Source organism: Lynx rufus, unplaced genomic scaffold, assembly GCF_022079265.1.
Source record: "Lynx rufus isolate CCGP_SWC_20201006 ecotype Redwood Valley unplaced genomic scaffold, mLynRuf1.p SCAF_4, whole genome shotgun sequence".
Lineage (NCBI taxonomy): Eukaryota > Metazoa > Chordata > Mammalia > Carnivora > Felidae > Lynx > Lynx rufus.
The window spans coordinates 9149146-9162832 of NW_025814856.1; the positions used below are offsets into that span (position 1 = coordinate 9149146).

At 57.2% G+C, this 13687-nt stretch overlaps 1 protein-coding gene across 1 annotated transcript; it reads right to left on the reverse strand.

Annotated features, from left to right (window-relative positions):
* Positions 1 to 311: 311 nt before the first annotated feature.
* Positions 312 to 8772, reverse strand: PALM3 (paralemmin 3). Its single transcript, XM_047094563.1, has 8 exons — positions 8716 to 8772; positions 8317 to 8498; positions 5777 to 5829; positions 5181 to 5280; positions 4659 to 4836; positions 3958 to 4100; positions 3733 to 3776; positions 312 to 2271 (listed from the first exon to the last, which is right to left on the reverse strand). The coding sequence occupies exons 1-8, from the start codon at positions 8770 to 8772 to the stop codon at positions 335 to 337; spliced, it is 2694 nt and encodes an 897-aa protein (XP_046950519.1). The 3' UTR covers positions 312 to 334.
* Positions 8773 to 13687: the final 4915 nt, after the last annotated feature.

Consider the following 13687-nt stretch of genomic DNA (forward strand, 5'->3'; position numbering starts at 1 on the left):
CACACACAGACACAGACACACACACACACACACACACACACACACACACACACACACACACACACACACACACACACACACACACACCCAACTGTCCGAATGCTTTAACGTTTTTATTTTCAAGTATAAAGGCTTTGTCGTAGAAGGGAGCCGGGGTCACAGGCAGTGGGCGAGGGGTCCGGAAGCCCAGGTGGAGGTGGACGAGCGGGCCAGCTGGCTCCCAGGTGCCACAGCCGGTCCCGTGGTGCCCTGTCTGTGCCCGGGACCCGCTGCTGGATGCCAAGAGGCCGAGGTAGCTGTGAGAGGAGCCGGGCGTGGGGTGGAGGGTGTGGGCTCACATGACCACACAACACTGGCACGTCTTTTGCTTAGGGCCACTTGCCTCTTCACCCTCGGGAGGGGCAGGTGGCTCGGGCTGCCGGGCAGGTGCATAGGTGGGCACGGGGCGGGCACTAGGGTTGGCCCTGGGCCCTTCCACCTGAAGCAGTGGCTGGCACTCGGCAGGCTGCTCTGGAGCTGGGGTCTCTGCCAGGAGGGGGGTGGTGGCGTCTCCTGAGGGGCCCTGGCCCTCAGCAGGGGTTTGGGGCCTTACAGATTCTTCCTCCAGGGAGCCTTCCTGCTTCTCCTGGGGCTGTGGTCCTTCCTCTTCCGGCCTTGACTCTTCCTTGGCCCCCAAGGAAGCCCCTGCCTCACTCACCTCCTCTGCCTGACATTCCTTTCCTCCTCCGGACTCTCTCTGCTCTTCTGGACTCAGATCTTCTTCAACCACGTCGCTCTTCTCTGCCTTCAGTGACGCCTCCCCTCCTCTCTCTGCTTCCGACGGCGCCTCACCTCCTCCTTTCTCTGCCCCCAGTGGCGCCTCACCTCCTCCTTTCTCTGCCCCCAGTGGCGCCTCACCTCCTCCTTTCTCAGCTCCCAGTAGTGCCTCACCTCCTGTTCTCTCTGCCTCCGATGGCGCCTCACCTCCTCCTTTCTCTGCCTCCAGTGATTTCTCGCCTTCCTTTCCCTCTGTCACCAATGGTTCTTCAGTCGCCTCTAGTTTTTCTTCATCTTCTTTCTGCTCTACTCGCAATGGCCCCTCACCTCTTTCCCTCTCTGCCCTCAAAGGTCCCTCAACTGCCTTTCTTGCGGCTGACGGTGGTTCCTCAACTGCTTTCCTCTCTGGCCTCAGCTCTTCCTCCCCTCCTCCCCTCTCTGGCTCCAAAGAGCCCTCGCTTCCCCCCCTCTCCCCCACCAGAGATACGTCTGCCCCTGCCTCTTCCTCAGTCCCCTTCTTTCCTTCGCCCACTGATTCCACCGGTTCCTCTGCTTGGCTCCTTCCCGCCCCCCAGGCATCCTCCCCTGCCCCCCTCTCCACCCCCAGCGGACTCTCAGGCCCTCCCCCGCTTCCCCGTGACCTTGGCCCTTCCAACCCCTCCACGACCAGCTCCTCCCCCAGCTCCTCCCACTCTTCGCTGAGGGTCACCCTCTCCACCCAAATGAAGGACCCCTCCTCTCCTCCAGAGCCCCCTGGCCCATCACCGTCAGAGCTGCCCCTGGGGACGCCGCCTTCTCCAGGAGCTGCTCCCCCTAGCCTCACCTGGGGCCTCGGGGAGCTGGTCTGTGCGGCCTTCTGGCCCCTGCCCCCCTCCCCTGTGGCCTCGGAGTCGCTGCTCTCCGGCCCTCCCACCCCCTCCCAGACCACTTCCACGATGCCCCTGTCCTCCTTCACCCAGGACGGGGGCTCTGGGCAGGCAGCTTCCTGCCTGTCCCCAATGGCCTCCAGCACCATTTCCTCCACCTTAGCCTCCAGCTCCGGGCCCGTGGCCTCCGTGGCACAGTCCTCTGTGGCCCTCAGCCCCTCCCATACCACCTCCACCACGCCCCCTCCTTTGGCCTCACCCACGCCCCCCTCAGATGCTGCCAGCCCCTGACTCGGCCCCTGTTCTGAAGCGGGGCTGGGTCCAGGGCAGGGGCCGTTGGCTTCTGAGGAGGCCCCTGCTGCCCCAGGGAACAGCCTCAGGGTGGGTGGAACCCTGACAGCCTCATCTCTGGGCTCAGAGGGGGACTCTGGGGAGGTGTCCACTGGTCCAGCTGGGAGGGAGGCTCTCCTGCTCAGATCAGTGTGGCCTTGGGGAGTAAGGGGAGGAAAGGAGAGGAGACAGGGGGCAACAGTGTGAGATCCTGGCCCCCCAGATTCAGGCCCCTCTTCGTGGGACCCCCAGACCTGGGGCCCAAACACCCACCTGTGGGACCTGCCTCCACGGTAGGCTGGGAGAGAGGTCGATGACCCTGCAGGGGTAACAGAGACAAGGTGAGGCCAGCCAGCGTCTCCACCTCCAACCTCCCTGCGTGCTGGTTCGCTCCCCAACCCAGACACCCTCGATGGCTCCTCCATCAAGTTCAGGACCACACCCTCCTCAGCCTTCCTCACCTGTCTTACCGCTCTCTGCTCAAGTGCCCCCCACACAGTAGGTGCTTAATCAATACTGTGTTCATGGGCCAACAGCTCTGTATTAGGAACCTATTCCGTCAGCTACTGAGATTGCTGTGGACAAGGGACATTTACTTAAGCCTTTTGCTATTGGAACTTACGTTCTAGGGGGTGGGGTATAAACATAAACACAAATCTGTAATGTCAGGAGTGAGAAAGACTATGGCAGGAAAAAACAAAAAGTAGGATGAGGGGCTACAGAGAGCCTGGGAGGTGGTGGGGTGCCTCCTTTATGTAGAAGATGCAGGAGGGCCTCTAGGAGGAAGTGACATTGAGCAGAGACCTGAAGCGTGAGAGGAGCTGGCCTCGAGGCTCAAGAGGTAGATACAGCCATTCCAGGCAGAGGGGAGAGCAAGTGCAAAAGGCCTGGGGCTGCAATGAGCTGACAAGGTCAAGGACTAGAAAAGAGGGTCAGCGTTGCTGTAGTAGAGTGAGGGAAAGGGCAAGAGTATGAAAATGGGCTTAGAGAAGCAGGGGGTGGGGGCAGCCTGCTCGGTCAAACCCCAGGGATCTCCTCCTCACAGTTCTTTCCAGCCTCCAGGCTTTCGTGTGGGCTGTTTCCTCTGCCTAGAATTCTCTTTCCCCTCTTGCCTGGTCCCCAGCAGACTCCATACAGATACCACGGCCTCCAGGAAGCCTTCCTGGGTCACTCGGGTGATTCCTCCGTGCCCAGGGCTCCTCCCATGCCCAGGGCTCCCCTGTCACAGACTCTTGGATAGTGGGCTCCTCTCTAAACTCCTGGCCTATACTAAAAACCCAACAAACTCTTCCCAGATCCATTAACAGGTCTCTTGGCCCTCTGCCCTGCCGGAGGCACCTGGGAATCTTAATAAAGGTGCTACCAAAACAGAAACCTGTGTGGATGCCTCAGATCACAAGAGCATCTCATGGTGACCCATTCCTCCCTTTGAAAAAAACAAATTCCACGAGCACTGCACCCCCCCCCCCCCCGTTTTCCCACCACATTCCTCATTCTGGCATTAGCAGCGTCACAACAAAACTTCCCCAGGCCTGTTCCTAGGATCATGTCCACCCACCCAACCCCCCCCCCGTGCCTCTTCCACGTGTGTGCGGTCGTTCCTCTCATTTTAGACATAGGGAAACTGAGGCCTGAACAACGAAAGCGACTTGCCCGAGACCACAGAGCAGAGAAACAGCAGAGGACTTAGAGGTTAAACCGCACTTGGAGAAGTCCCGCTTTGGTCCGTGCTGGCCGCACCTCGCCCCCTCCCATTTGCTCCCCCGCCCCCCGTTCTCACCTGTCTGCGCCAGGTGGGCCTGCCCGGGGACTTGTGCTGGGCACCTGTGGATGCACTTTGCAACAGCTGCAGCTGGGATTGGAGTCTGAGGGAGAGAGGAGGCTGCTGGGAGCCGGGCCCCCAGGCTCAACGCCAAGGCCCCCTCAATGTGCCACTTCCCCGGTGTGGACCTGGGGCCCTGGCCTAGCCAGGCCGGCAAAGCCAGCAGGCAGGGGCCCAACTCACGTGAACAAGCTGTCTTCCAAGTTGCGGATTCGGGCCTGAGCCTGGCCCTCAGGTGACTGGGGGTCTTTAGAGGTGGAGTCCTCCTGCTGCTCCGGCCCCTCAGCTGCCCCGTCCATGAGCCAACGCTCCCGGAGAGACTTCCTCTGGGCACGGGAGGGGAGCTCTGGCTGTGCATACTGGCTACCCCACCCCATGGAGGGCTCCCTCCTAATCCCCGAGCTGGGAAGATTTCTTATTGTCCAAAACCACCCGAACGGCACAGACATCTCTCCTTCAGGTGAGGATATGATCCCCCCCCCAACACTGCCAGGTGGGACAGACACCCCAATCCCAGCCTAGAGCTCTCCCAGGCTAGAACAAAACACCCCTCATCTCCCCACCCCTTCCAGAATGGGACAGGCACTCCCAGAGATGAAATCAACGTCTCTATGGGCCCCTCCCTACCCCAAAGCTGGGCAAACACCTTCGCTGTCCCCATACTCTTCCCAAAGGTGGTACAAATGTCCCCATCATTATCACCACCACCACCCCCACCACCCGCTCTCCCAAGCAGAGGAAAAACGCCCGCCTAAGCTGGAACCAATACCCCCTGCTGCCCCCACCCAAACTGGACAGAGCCTCCCATGATCCCCCAGACCGACTCTCATTGATACCCCCACTTCGTTGCCCAGGCTTCACAGGTGCCCCCGCCCGCCCCCAACCTTGAGCCGCTCCACGCGGAGTTTCTCCTCTTCCAGCTCCCGGCGCGCGGCGCGGATCTCCTCCTGCAGCCGCCGCTTCTCCTGCGCACAGAGGACCCGGAGCTGCCCGCGGGCCGGGCGGGGCCGCCACCTCCCCTTCCGCCTGCCCTCCTCCTCGGGGCTCCCGGGACTCCCGGGGCTGCGAACGGGGCGGGGCGGCGGAGCGCACGTCGGGGGCCCCGGCGGGGAGGGGGCTGCGGAGGCGCTGACTCAGCAGCGGGTGGGGGCGGGGCGGCGGGGGCGGGGCCGGCCGCGCCCGCGATGCTGCGGAGGCCTCGCCGGCGCCGAATGGGGCGAGGGGGGGGGGGACGGGGGGGGGGGGTCTGTGGAAAGGGGTGGGGCCTTGGGATGGAGATCCCAAAGGGAGACCGAGCTGGGGGGGGGGTCTGAGATCCGGGGTCACGAGAGAGGCGATTCAGAGATAATGGGGGTCTAGATATCAGAGGAAGGGGGTGATGAGATGGGGGGGGGGCGCGGAGAGACTGGGGCGTAGAGATGAAGTCCAGAGAGATGAAGGGGCAGAAGTCGAGAGCAGAGAGAGGGGACTTGGTGAGATAGGGGTTCAGAGGGATGGGGTACAGATCTGAGGGTCAGAAGGATGGGGGTTTAGAGAGGCCAGGGTGTTGAGATGGGATCCAGAAAGATGGGGGTGCAGGAGTGGGGGAGCAGAGAGATAGGGGTTAGTGAGATGGGGGTTCATAGAGATGGGGTTCAGACATGAGGTGTTTGAGGGACCGAGGTTCAAGAATGGAGCATCGGATGTGGATTCTGGGAGTGTGGGGTGCACAGCCTCACCATTCTGGGGGTGGTGGCGACCAGATAGAGGAACTGGGGAGCAGAGGGGCCTGAGGATTTATGTGGGGCGCTCCAAGGCAGTGCTGGAGCTGAGGGTGCTGCCCCCCCCCCCTCACTTCACAGGTTTAGGACTGCTTCCCTGGATGAGAGAGAGGCAAGAAGGAAACCTGGGGAATGGCTAGGAGTGCCCAGGATGCGGGGAAGGGGGGGAGGTGTGGTGGAGGGGGGCGCCAGAAGCGGGGGTGGGGGTGGGGGTGGGGGGTGGGGAAGGAGGGGTAACTCACTTACAGCAATGACCTCTAGCCGCTGCCGGTAGAGGGAGCTCTCGGCCATGGGCCTGTGAGAAGAGGGCAGAGACTGGGGACTGGGTCTTCCCAGGTCCCCACCCCTCGACAGGCCACCTCCTGAATGCCCCTTTCTGGGTCAAGATCCCTGAGCTGCTTGGAAACCAACTAAAGCCCAGCATTTTCCTCTCCCCTCTGCAACTGAAAGGAGTTGGAGTAGAGGGCAGGGGGTCCTATGAGGGGGGAGAGAGCAGAGACGCTGACAAGCTGAGCTAAAGCCCTTCCTAGGCTTGACATCACCTCTGTGAGCCTCAGTTTCCTCATCTGTAAAATGGGTCAGAATAGCTTGATCCTCACCTTATAGAGAGGTGCCCTTGCAAGGAAGTCTCCATGCAGGGGGAAAAAAAATGGACATAGCGTTCCTAAAACAGTAGCATCATTTATTATCATTCATAACTTTAATAATTCCCATGATTAATAATGTTTATGGTTATTTATAAGGAGCATTTCCAGGCTGGCCCTCAGATACTCTCAAATCCTGCCAGGCTCCTAACATGCTGTGTGTTTCTTTCCAATTCTATACCCTCTCTGGACCTCAGCTCCTACCCAGGATACCTTAAGCACCAGGGGCTGAGGGAGTCTGGGGAGAGAAGCGTCCATCCCACCATGGACGCATGCTATCCCCATGGTAACTATGGAGCTACCTGCCAAATCCCCTCCCTGGGAGCAAATGTTACCAGGACATGTAGCCTAGCGCTGGACTCTGAGCTGGGAGGAGACAGAAGGGTCTTGCTGTTTAAGGTTTAACCTGAGATGCCGCCATTGTTGATTTCCTTGCAGCACCCCAGGATCCCCGATTTCCAGCTCCAGAGCTGCCCCTTCTGTGCTTCCCTGGAAGCAAGAGGCTGACTGTGGTACTTCAGGACACTTAGGGGACAGATGTTGTTACGTTGACTTGTCATCACAGATGTGCATCGAGTACCCCCTACTTGCAGGCGTTTCATAGGCCAGTATCTAGAAGGATGCATCTATTTGTCTGTTGTCCCTGACACTTAGCCCAGGGAGGGCACAGGGCAAGCCCTCAAACATTTATTAATTTGAGCACTAACTCTATTGGGTGAGCATTAGCCTCATTGCCCAAACTCTGCCGGGGCCTCCCAGATCTTCCCTGGCCACACCATAAAGACATAATAGTGCGGATACTTAGCCCTTACTATCTATAGTGCTCTAAGTGCTCGACAGGGCTTCCGCCAGGCCCTCCCAGCCACCCCCGCCTCTCCCTCCCTGCCCTGATCTTGAGACACTGTCGTCCACTCTTTGCTGAGTTGATATTCTGACAATAAAATCAGCCAACCATTAGCCAGCGCATACCATGTTCCAGGTGCTGTTACATGCTATGCCTGTAGGAACTCATTTAATCCTTCCAAAGATCCTGGGAGGCAAGTAGTACGACTGTCCCTATTTTATGGATGGGGAAACTGAGGCTCCAAGAAGTGGTGAAAAGACTTGTCTAAGGTCGCTGAGTCAGGATCAGAACTCAGGGCTCTCAGGCCTCAAATACTGGGAACACTGCGGGGGAAGAGGGGGAGTCCAGGCATCCTTGTCTTGGCAGCCAGGAGGCCAGAGATCAGCCTGGGGCTTCCCGATTTCACTCGGGGCCGGGGGCTGAAGTCATGCTTTGCAGGGTATCCCAAAGGGAGCCCAGACCCCCTACTAATAGGTTTGCCCTTGGGGGAGGGCTGACATCCTCCCTCTGCTGTCCCATTCCCAAGATGTAATCTCCTTGTCTCTTCCTTCCTTGCTGGGGGGGGGGGGGGGTGATCAGGTTCCCGTTGCTAGGCAACCAGGTTTGTAGTTGGTGAATAATGCATCAGGGGACCCAAAAGAGTGAGGAACCAAATTGGGGTCCCTGGGGGGAAACTCTTTTCCAGAACTCTTTACAAACCTCTGGAGCCCCTCCACCCTCTTACTTTAAAAGGCCCTCAAAGCTTGAATGTTAAAACCCTCGGCACACCCCATTTGATATTGTTTATCTCCAATTCTACAAGAACAGGGTTCGTGGCTATGGCCTGTTGTCACCAGGAGCAATGGGTGGCCCTTTCATTAAGCCGGTGATGGTTCCAATTTTGCCATCACCTTTCCCAGTTGGGCAGCTGTTAACTTTCTCTGTTGTATCTCAAGCATTTCTTCCTACCCTGGAAGCTGAGGGGTGTTTCAAGAGGCAAAACATGGGAGTGAGGAACCCTGGCGTTTCCTGGCCCCCCAGTCCTAGCCCCACCCCCCAGCCTGGACTTTGAGCTTGAAGACTGCCAGTGGAAAAATCCCGGAAAAAAGAAAGTGGAGGTCCACATCTCCAACCCGACTCTGGGGAGAGGGATCCGAAGGGCCTGCGGGGTTGCCTGCTGACCTCTCTCTGCTCCCCCTGGTCCCCTTAGCAGAGGCCAGCTGGGGCTCTCACCCCATGGAAAGGCCAGTGACCCTCCCAGGCCCTGCGCACCTGCCCCCCCTCCCCCCCCCCCCCCCCGACCCAGGACACTTACGTGGGTGTGGCCGGAGACCACATCTGGCTCTGCAGGGCCATCTCTGCCCGGAAGCCCACCTTCGTTTGGGTCTCCAAGATCAGGACCCCCCACCCGTTTGCTTGAAGGTGCCCTGGAGACTGTGACTTGGCTGGCGCGAAGCGGGGGGGGGCTGCAGGCGGGCACCGGGAGAGCTGGTCCAGCTGGTTTGGGTCAGGAGGCAGGAGGCAAACGGGGCGAGGGGGGCTGGGGGCTGGCGGGCAGTTCTGGGGAGGTACTATCAGCTGTCCTGATAAATTATTTACCAGCCACTGGCCTCCTTGCCGCACTTGGCTGCCTCGCAGCAAACACACTCTCACGCGCGTGGTGCAGTGTGTGGGTGAGAACGGGGAGTCGCTGACCCCCTCCAGGGCATGGCACCTGCACTTGGCACCCCAGACGCCTCAAGTCCAGCTGCCCACCAAGGGTCACCAACATGTGAGCCTCATGGTGTAGCACACGTGTGGGATACTCTTATGCACGACTGCCCCTCCCTTCCTGGACCCTGGTGGGGAGGGAGGGACTGATCCAGCTAAGGGATTCTGGAGCCCAGAGGCTGAGCACCATGGGAATCAGGAGGCCTGGCCCAGGGGTTTCTAGGCCTCGGTGTGCCCTTTTGTGAAATTAGATCAGGTGGCCTCCAGGACCCTGACACCCCTCAGATGCTATAACAGTTAGGGATGGGGTGGTGATGAGGAAGGTCCAGAGAACTTCCTACCCAAATCCTCCCCATCCTGTTCTTTTTTTTTAAAACTATTTATTTTATTTTGTTTTAAGTTTATTTATTTTGAGGGAGACAGAGACAACGTGAGCAGGGGAGAGGCAGAGAGAGAGAATTCCAAGCAGGCTCTGCACCATCAGCGCAGAGCCCAACGTGGGGCTCGAACTCATGAAACAGTGAGATCATGATCTAAGCTGAAACGGAGAGCCTGGATGCTTAACTGACTGAACCACCCAGGTGCCCATTATTATTATTATTTAAAAATGTTTATTTTTGGGGTGTCTGGGTGGCTCAGTGGGTTAAGCGTCCGACTTCTGCTCAGGTCATGATCTTGCGGTTGGTGGTGAGTTCGAGTCCCGCGTCAGGCTCTGTGCTGACAGCTCAGAGCCTGGAGCCTGCTTCAGATTCTGTGTCTCCCTCTCTCTGCCCCTCCCCAACTCACATTCTCTCTCTCTCTCTCTCTCTCTTTCTCTCTTTGAATGTTTATTTTTTTTATTTTATTTTTTTTTTAATTTTTTTTTCCAACGTTTATTTATTTTTAAGACAGAGAGAGACAGAGCATGAACGGGGGAGGGGCAGAGAGAGAGGGAGACACAGAATCGGAAACAGGCTCCAGGCTCCGAGCCATCAGCCCAGAGCCTGACGCGGGGCTCGAACTCCCGGACCGCGAGATCGTGACCTGGCTGAAGTCGGACGCTTAACCGACTGCGCCACCCAGGCGCCCCATCTTTGAATGTTTATTTTTGAGTGAGAGAGAAAGATAGAGTGAGAGGGAGAGACAGAATCCTAAGCAGGCTCCATGCTGTCAGCACAGAGCCTAATGTGGGGCTGGAACTCACAAGCCTAATTCTGAGATCAAGGCCTGAGCCAAAGTCAAAGTCTGCTGCTTAACCAACTGTTAAGCGCCCTCCCCATCCTGTTCTTAAAGGGCCAGCACACCCTTTATCAAATGACAGGGTGCCTCATTTACCCTTTGCCACTTGGGGAATTCATCTCCTACTTTGCAGGCTAGTCTCTCACAGCCCCCAGTCCTCCCCTCATCAGAGCCCTGGTCATGCTGTGCAATTTGACAGAAGCCTCGGTGAGAAGGCTCCTTGCCCTCAGCTCCCTGCTCTAGAGGGCACACTCCAGCTAGGACCCCCCCCCCCCCCCCGCCACCCCTGCCCCCAAGTGGCAAAGGTCAGGTACCTTCCTTACTCCTCCCTCCCTCTTGCAGATTCTCCTCAGGGTACTGGTGACCCCAGAATTCCCTATCCAAAGGGTCCTTAGCTCACCCATAAGGCCTCTGTGCCTCGTGAATGCAGACCCCACAACCAGGTTGTGTCTCACCCCACTGCCTCCAGCCCGAGAAGCGGTCAAAGGCAGCTATTGGCAGAGGGGTAAGGATAAAGCTGGGACTCGTGGTTCAGAGCCCCTCCTCCGTGCGGGCACAAGCCTCCTTGCTCTGCAGGAGAGCATTGAAAGGGAGAAGTACAGGAGGCCAGACTGAGACCTGGGGTTTCCCTGTGCCCCACATTCTAGTACGAAACTCCTAGGGATCCAAAATGTTTTTGTTTGAACCTGGCCTTCTAAGTCATTCTGAAAATACATTTGCTATGATAAGAGAACACATTTAAAAAAATTTTTTTAAGTGTATTTATTTTGAGAGAGAGAGAGAGGGAGTGCACGTGGGGTAGGGACAGAGAGAGAGGGAGAGAGACTTCCAAGCAGGCTCTGCGCTGACACGGTGCGGATCCTGACGCGGGGCTCCAACTCATGAATCGTGAGATCATGACATGAGCTGAAATCAAGAGTTGGACACCTAACGGACTGAGCCACCCAGGTGCCCCAAGATTGTTCTATTTATAATTGGGTCTGTCTCCCAAACTCAACTGTACCTTCCCAGTCTGATGTGTTTCTTTATTTCCAGCATGGGGGTAGGCGCCTAGTGAGTATCATTAAAGAATTCTTAAGCAACCGTTGTGTATCAGGTATTGTTCTAGGCATGAGGTAGTTGGGTCTAGAGGTGAGCAAACAGAAAATGCTATAATGCAGCTCACTTTTGGTGGTGACGAGGAGAGAGCGATAAAATACAGATAAAGGCAATTGGTAATAACTGCCATATAGGGTGAGTCACAGAAAATAGCAGGATTAGGGTTACGGAGAAGGGCTGTGTGTGATGCAGGGTGGGTGATCGGGGACTATTTGTCTAAGGAAGTGATATTTGAGTCAAGACCTGCATAGCTGAAGCCAGCCAGGGGGTGAGTCCTTCCAAGCAGAGAAAGAAAGGCAAGTCAGTGCAAAGGTCCTGAGGTAGGAGTGCAGTTGGGGGTTTGAGGGAAGCACAAAGGCTGGAATGGAGGAGTGAGGGAGAGTGTCAGAAGATGAGATCTGAGAAGTGGGCAGGGCCTTCTGGGTCAGAGTGGAGAGTCTGGGTTTTTCTGGTTGGTGGGTGGGGAGCCACCACTCAGTGAAGAGGGCAGTGTAGTGGCTGGGACTAGGGTGGAGAGAAGTGGACGAATTCAGAATATGTTTTGGAGGCAGAGTCAACAGATTCAACAGCAATCCAGCATGAGGATGGATTGGAACAGGGCTGAGAGAGAGAAGTTGAGGTAGATTCCTAGGTTTGGGGCATGAAAAACAGAATGGATGAGTTGTCACACCTGGTGAAGAGCAGGGCTGGAGTAGGGGCGGGAGCCGAGAGCTCAGTTTTGAAGATGTTCAGTTGGAGGGGCGCCGGGGTGGCTCAGCCGGTTGAGCTGTCCAACTTCGGCTCAGGGCATGATCTCACAGCTCGTGGGTTCGGGCCCCATGTCGGGAGCTGGACGCGGGAGCCTGCCTGGGATTCTGTGTCTCCCTCTCTCTCTGCCCCTCCCCCGCTCACGCTCCCTCTCTCTCTGTCTTTCAAAAACACATAAACGTCGAAAAACCCAATTTTAAACCCAGAGGAGAAGTCAGAGGTAGAGATTTGAGAGACACCAGCACAGAGATGTTTAAAGTATGAGGTGTGGGGGCGCCCAGGTGGCTCCGGGGGTTAAGCCTGGGACTCTTGATTTCGGTTCAGGTTATGATCTCACCGTCCGTGAGTTCAAGCCTGTGTTGGGCTCCTCGTTGAAAGCGCAGAGGCCGCTTGGTATTCTCTCTCTCTCAAAATAAATAAATACACTTAAAAAAATAAAATAAAGTATGAGGTTGGAGTTGGTCAGGGGCTGAGTGCTGGCAGGAAAGAGATAGCATACTCAAACTGAGTAACTCATCAGAGCTCAGTCAAGAGTTAGGTTTTAAAAAAATGTTTGTTTATTTTTGAGAGAGAGGAAGAGAGGGGAGAGCAAGCAGGGGAGGGGTGAGCCAGGGAGACAGGAAATCAAGCCTGCTCCTTGCTGACAGCAGAGAGCCAGATGCAGGGCTTGAGCTCACCAACGGCGAGACCATGACCTGAGCTGAGATCGGAGGCTTAACTGACTGAGCCACCCAGGCACCCCAAAAAAGAGTTGGTTTACAAAGATTTGGGGAAACAATCTCTGTTAGCAACAGCCCGGGGCTGTATCCACGCGCTGGCGTTGGCGAGAGAGCTGTGTGGAGTAACTACCAGCAGCGAGGGACGCAAGCAGCGTGGCTTACGGGCAGGGGCATGGAATAAACGTGCTGACCTCACTCCCCCTCTCCCGTCAGCCAACCCCAGTGGAAGCCAGGGGGGAAAGGAAGCCTGTCCATGCAGGTGAAACAGAAGTCTGAGAAGAAATGCCTGAGAGGGGAACCAGGAGAAGATGGCATCCCCAGAGACCCAGGAGCTAATGGAAGAGGAAGTCAGACCCGGAACTAGGGTCTGGCAAGTGAAGTCCATCCGTGTCCTTGGATGGAAAAGGCTCGGTGGGGTGGTGGGACCCAGAGCCTTGTCAGTGCTGTCAAACATGAACAGGAGGCGATGAAGACGAGAGAATGCTGTAGACAACTCTTTCCAGAAGTAAAGCTTTAATCTTCATGACCCCCCCCCCCAAGCAAGTGGACACCGCTCTGCCCATTTTACAGACAAGGGAACTGAGCCTTGGCGAAGGCTGGTACCTCGCGGAGGTTTTGCGTGGGATGGAACCCAGCTGGGCCCAATTCCAATTAGGCCAAAGGGGTCAGAGGGAGGAGCTTGAGACTAGGATCCAGGGGAAGGAGGGGAGTCACCAGAGTAGGCGGAGAGCTGGGGGAAGGAGTGATTGGGTAGTTGGATTATTGGAGGCTCCCAGGCTGTTCAGCAACCACCACCCCCCCCAACCTTTCTCTAGGTAACTATATCTTTCTTCCTGGTCACGCTAGAACGGTAGAGTAGGGCCAGAGGACAGATTTGGGGAGAGCCTGGGGGAGGAGAGTGGAAAATGTCTTTGGGGGTGGGTCGGCGCGGGGGCGTCGACCCTGCTGCCTCTGAACGCCAAGATCTGGCGCCAGCTGCGGAGAGCTGCTCCACACCGCAAGCCTGGATACCTCTCCGGGCCTTCCCAGCCGTCTGGGCCCAAGGTGACCGCCTTTCAACCGCAGCTGCTCCTCTAAGCCACGGGCGCGCTGGGTCTGTCCCTCCCTCTCTCCTCAGTCTGGAAGTGCACTTGGCCGCGGACGCCTTGCGGACTTTTCCAGGAGGGGTGCGGGGAAGCAGCCTCGGGCTTGACG

Bases quoted from the DNA above. Each gene is read 5' to 3' on its own strand.
- PALM3 (XM_047094563.1), bottom strand. From the start codon at position 8,772: ATGTTGGTGACCCTTGGTGGGCAGCTGGACTTGAGGCGTCTGGGGTGC. The intron at 4,837-5,180 runs GTCTCTCCGCGC...CCCCGTTCGCAG, and splicing joins GACTTCATCTCTACGCCCCA to CCCCGGGAGTCCCGGGAGCC. The intron at 4,101-4,658 runs GTTGGGGGCGGG...TCCCGTGCCCAG, and splicing joins TCCGCGTGGAGCGGCTCAAG to AGGAAGTCTCTCCGGGAGCG.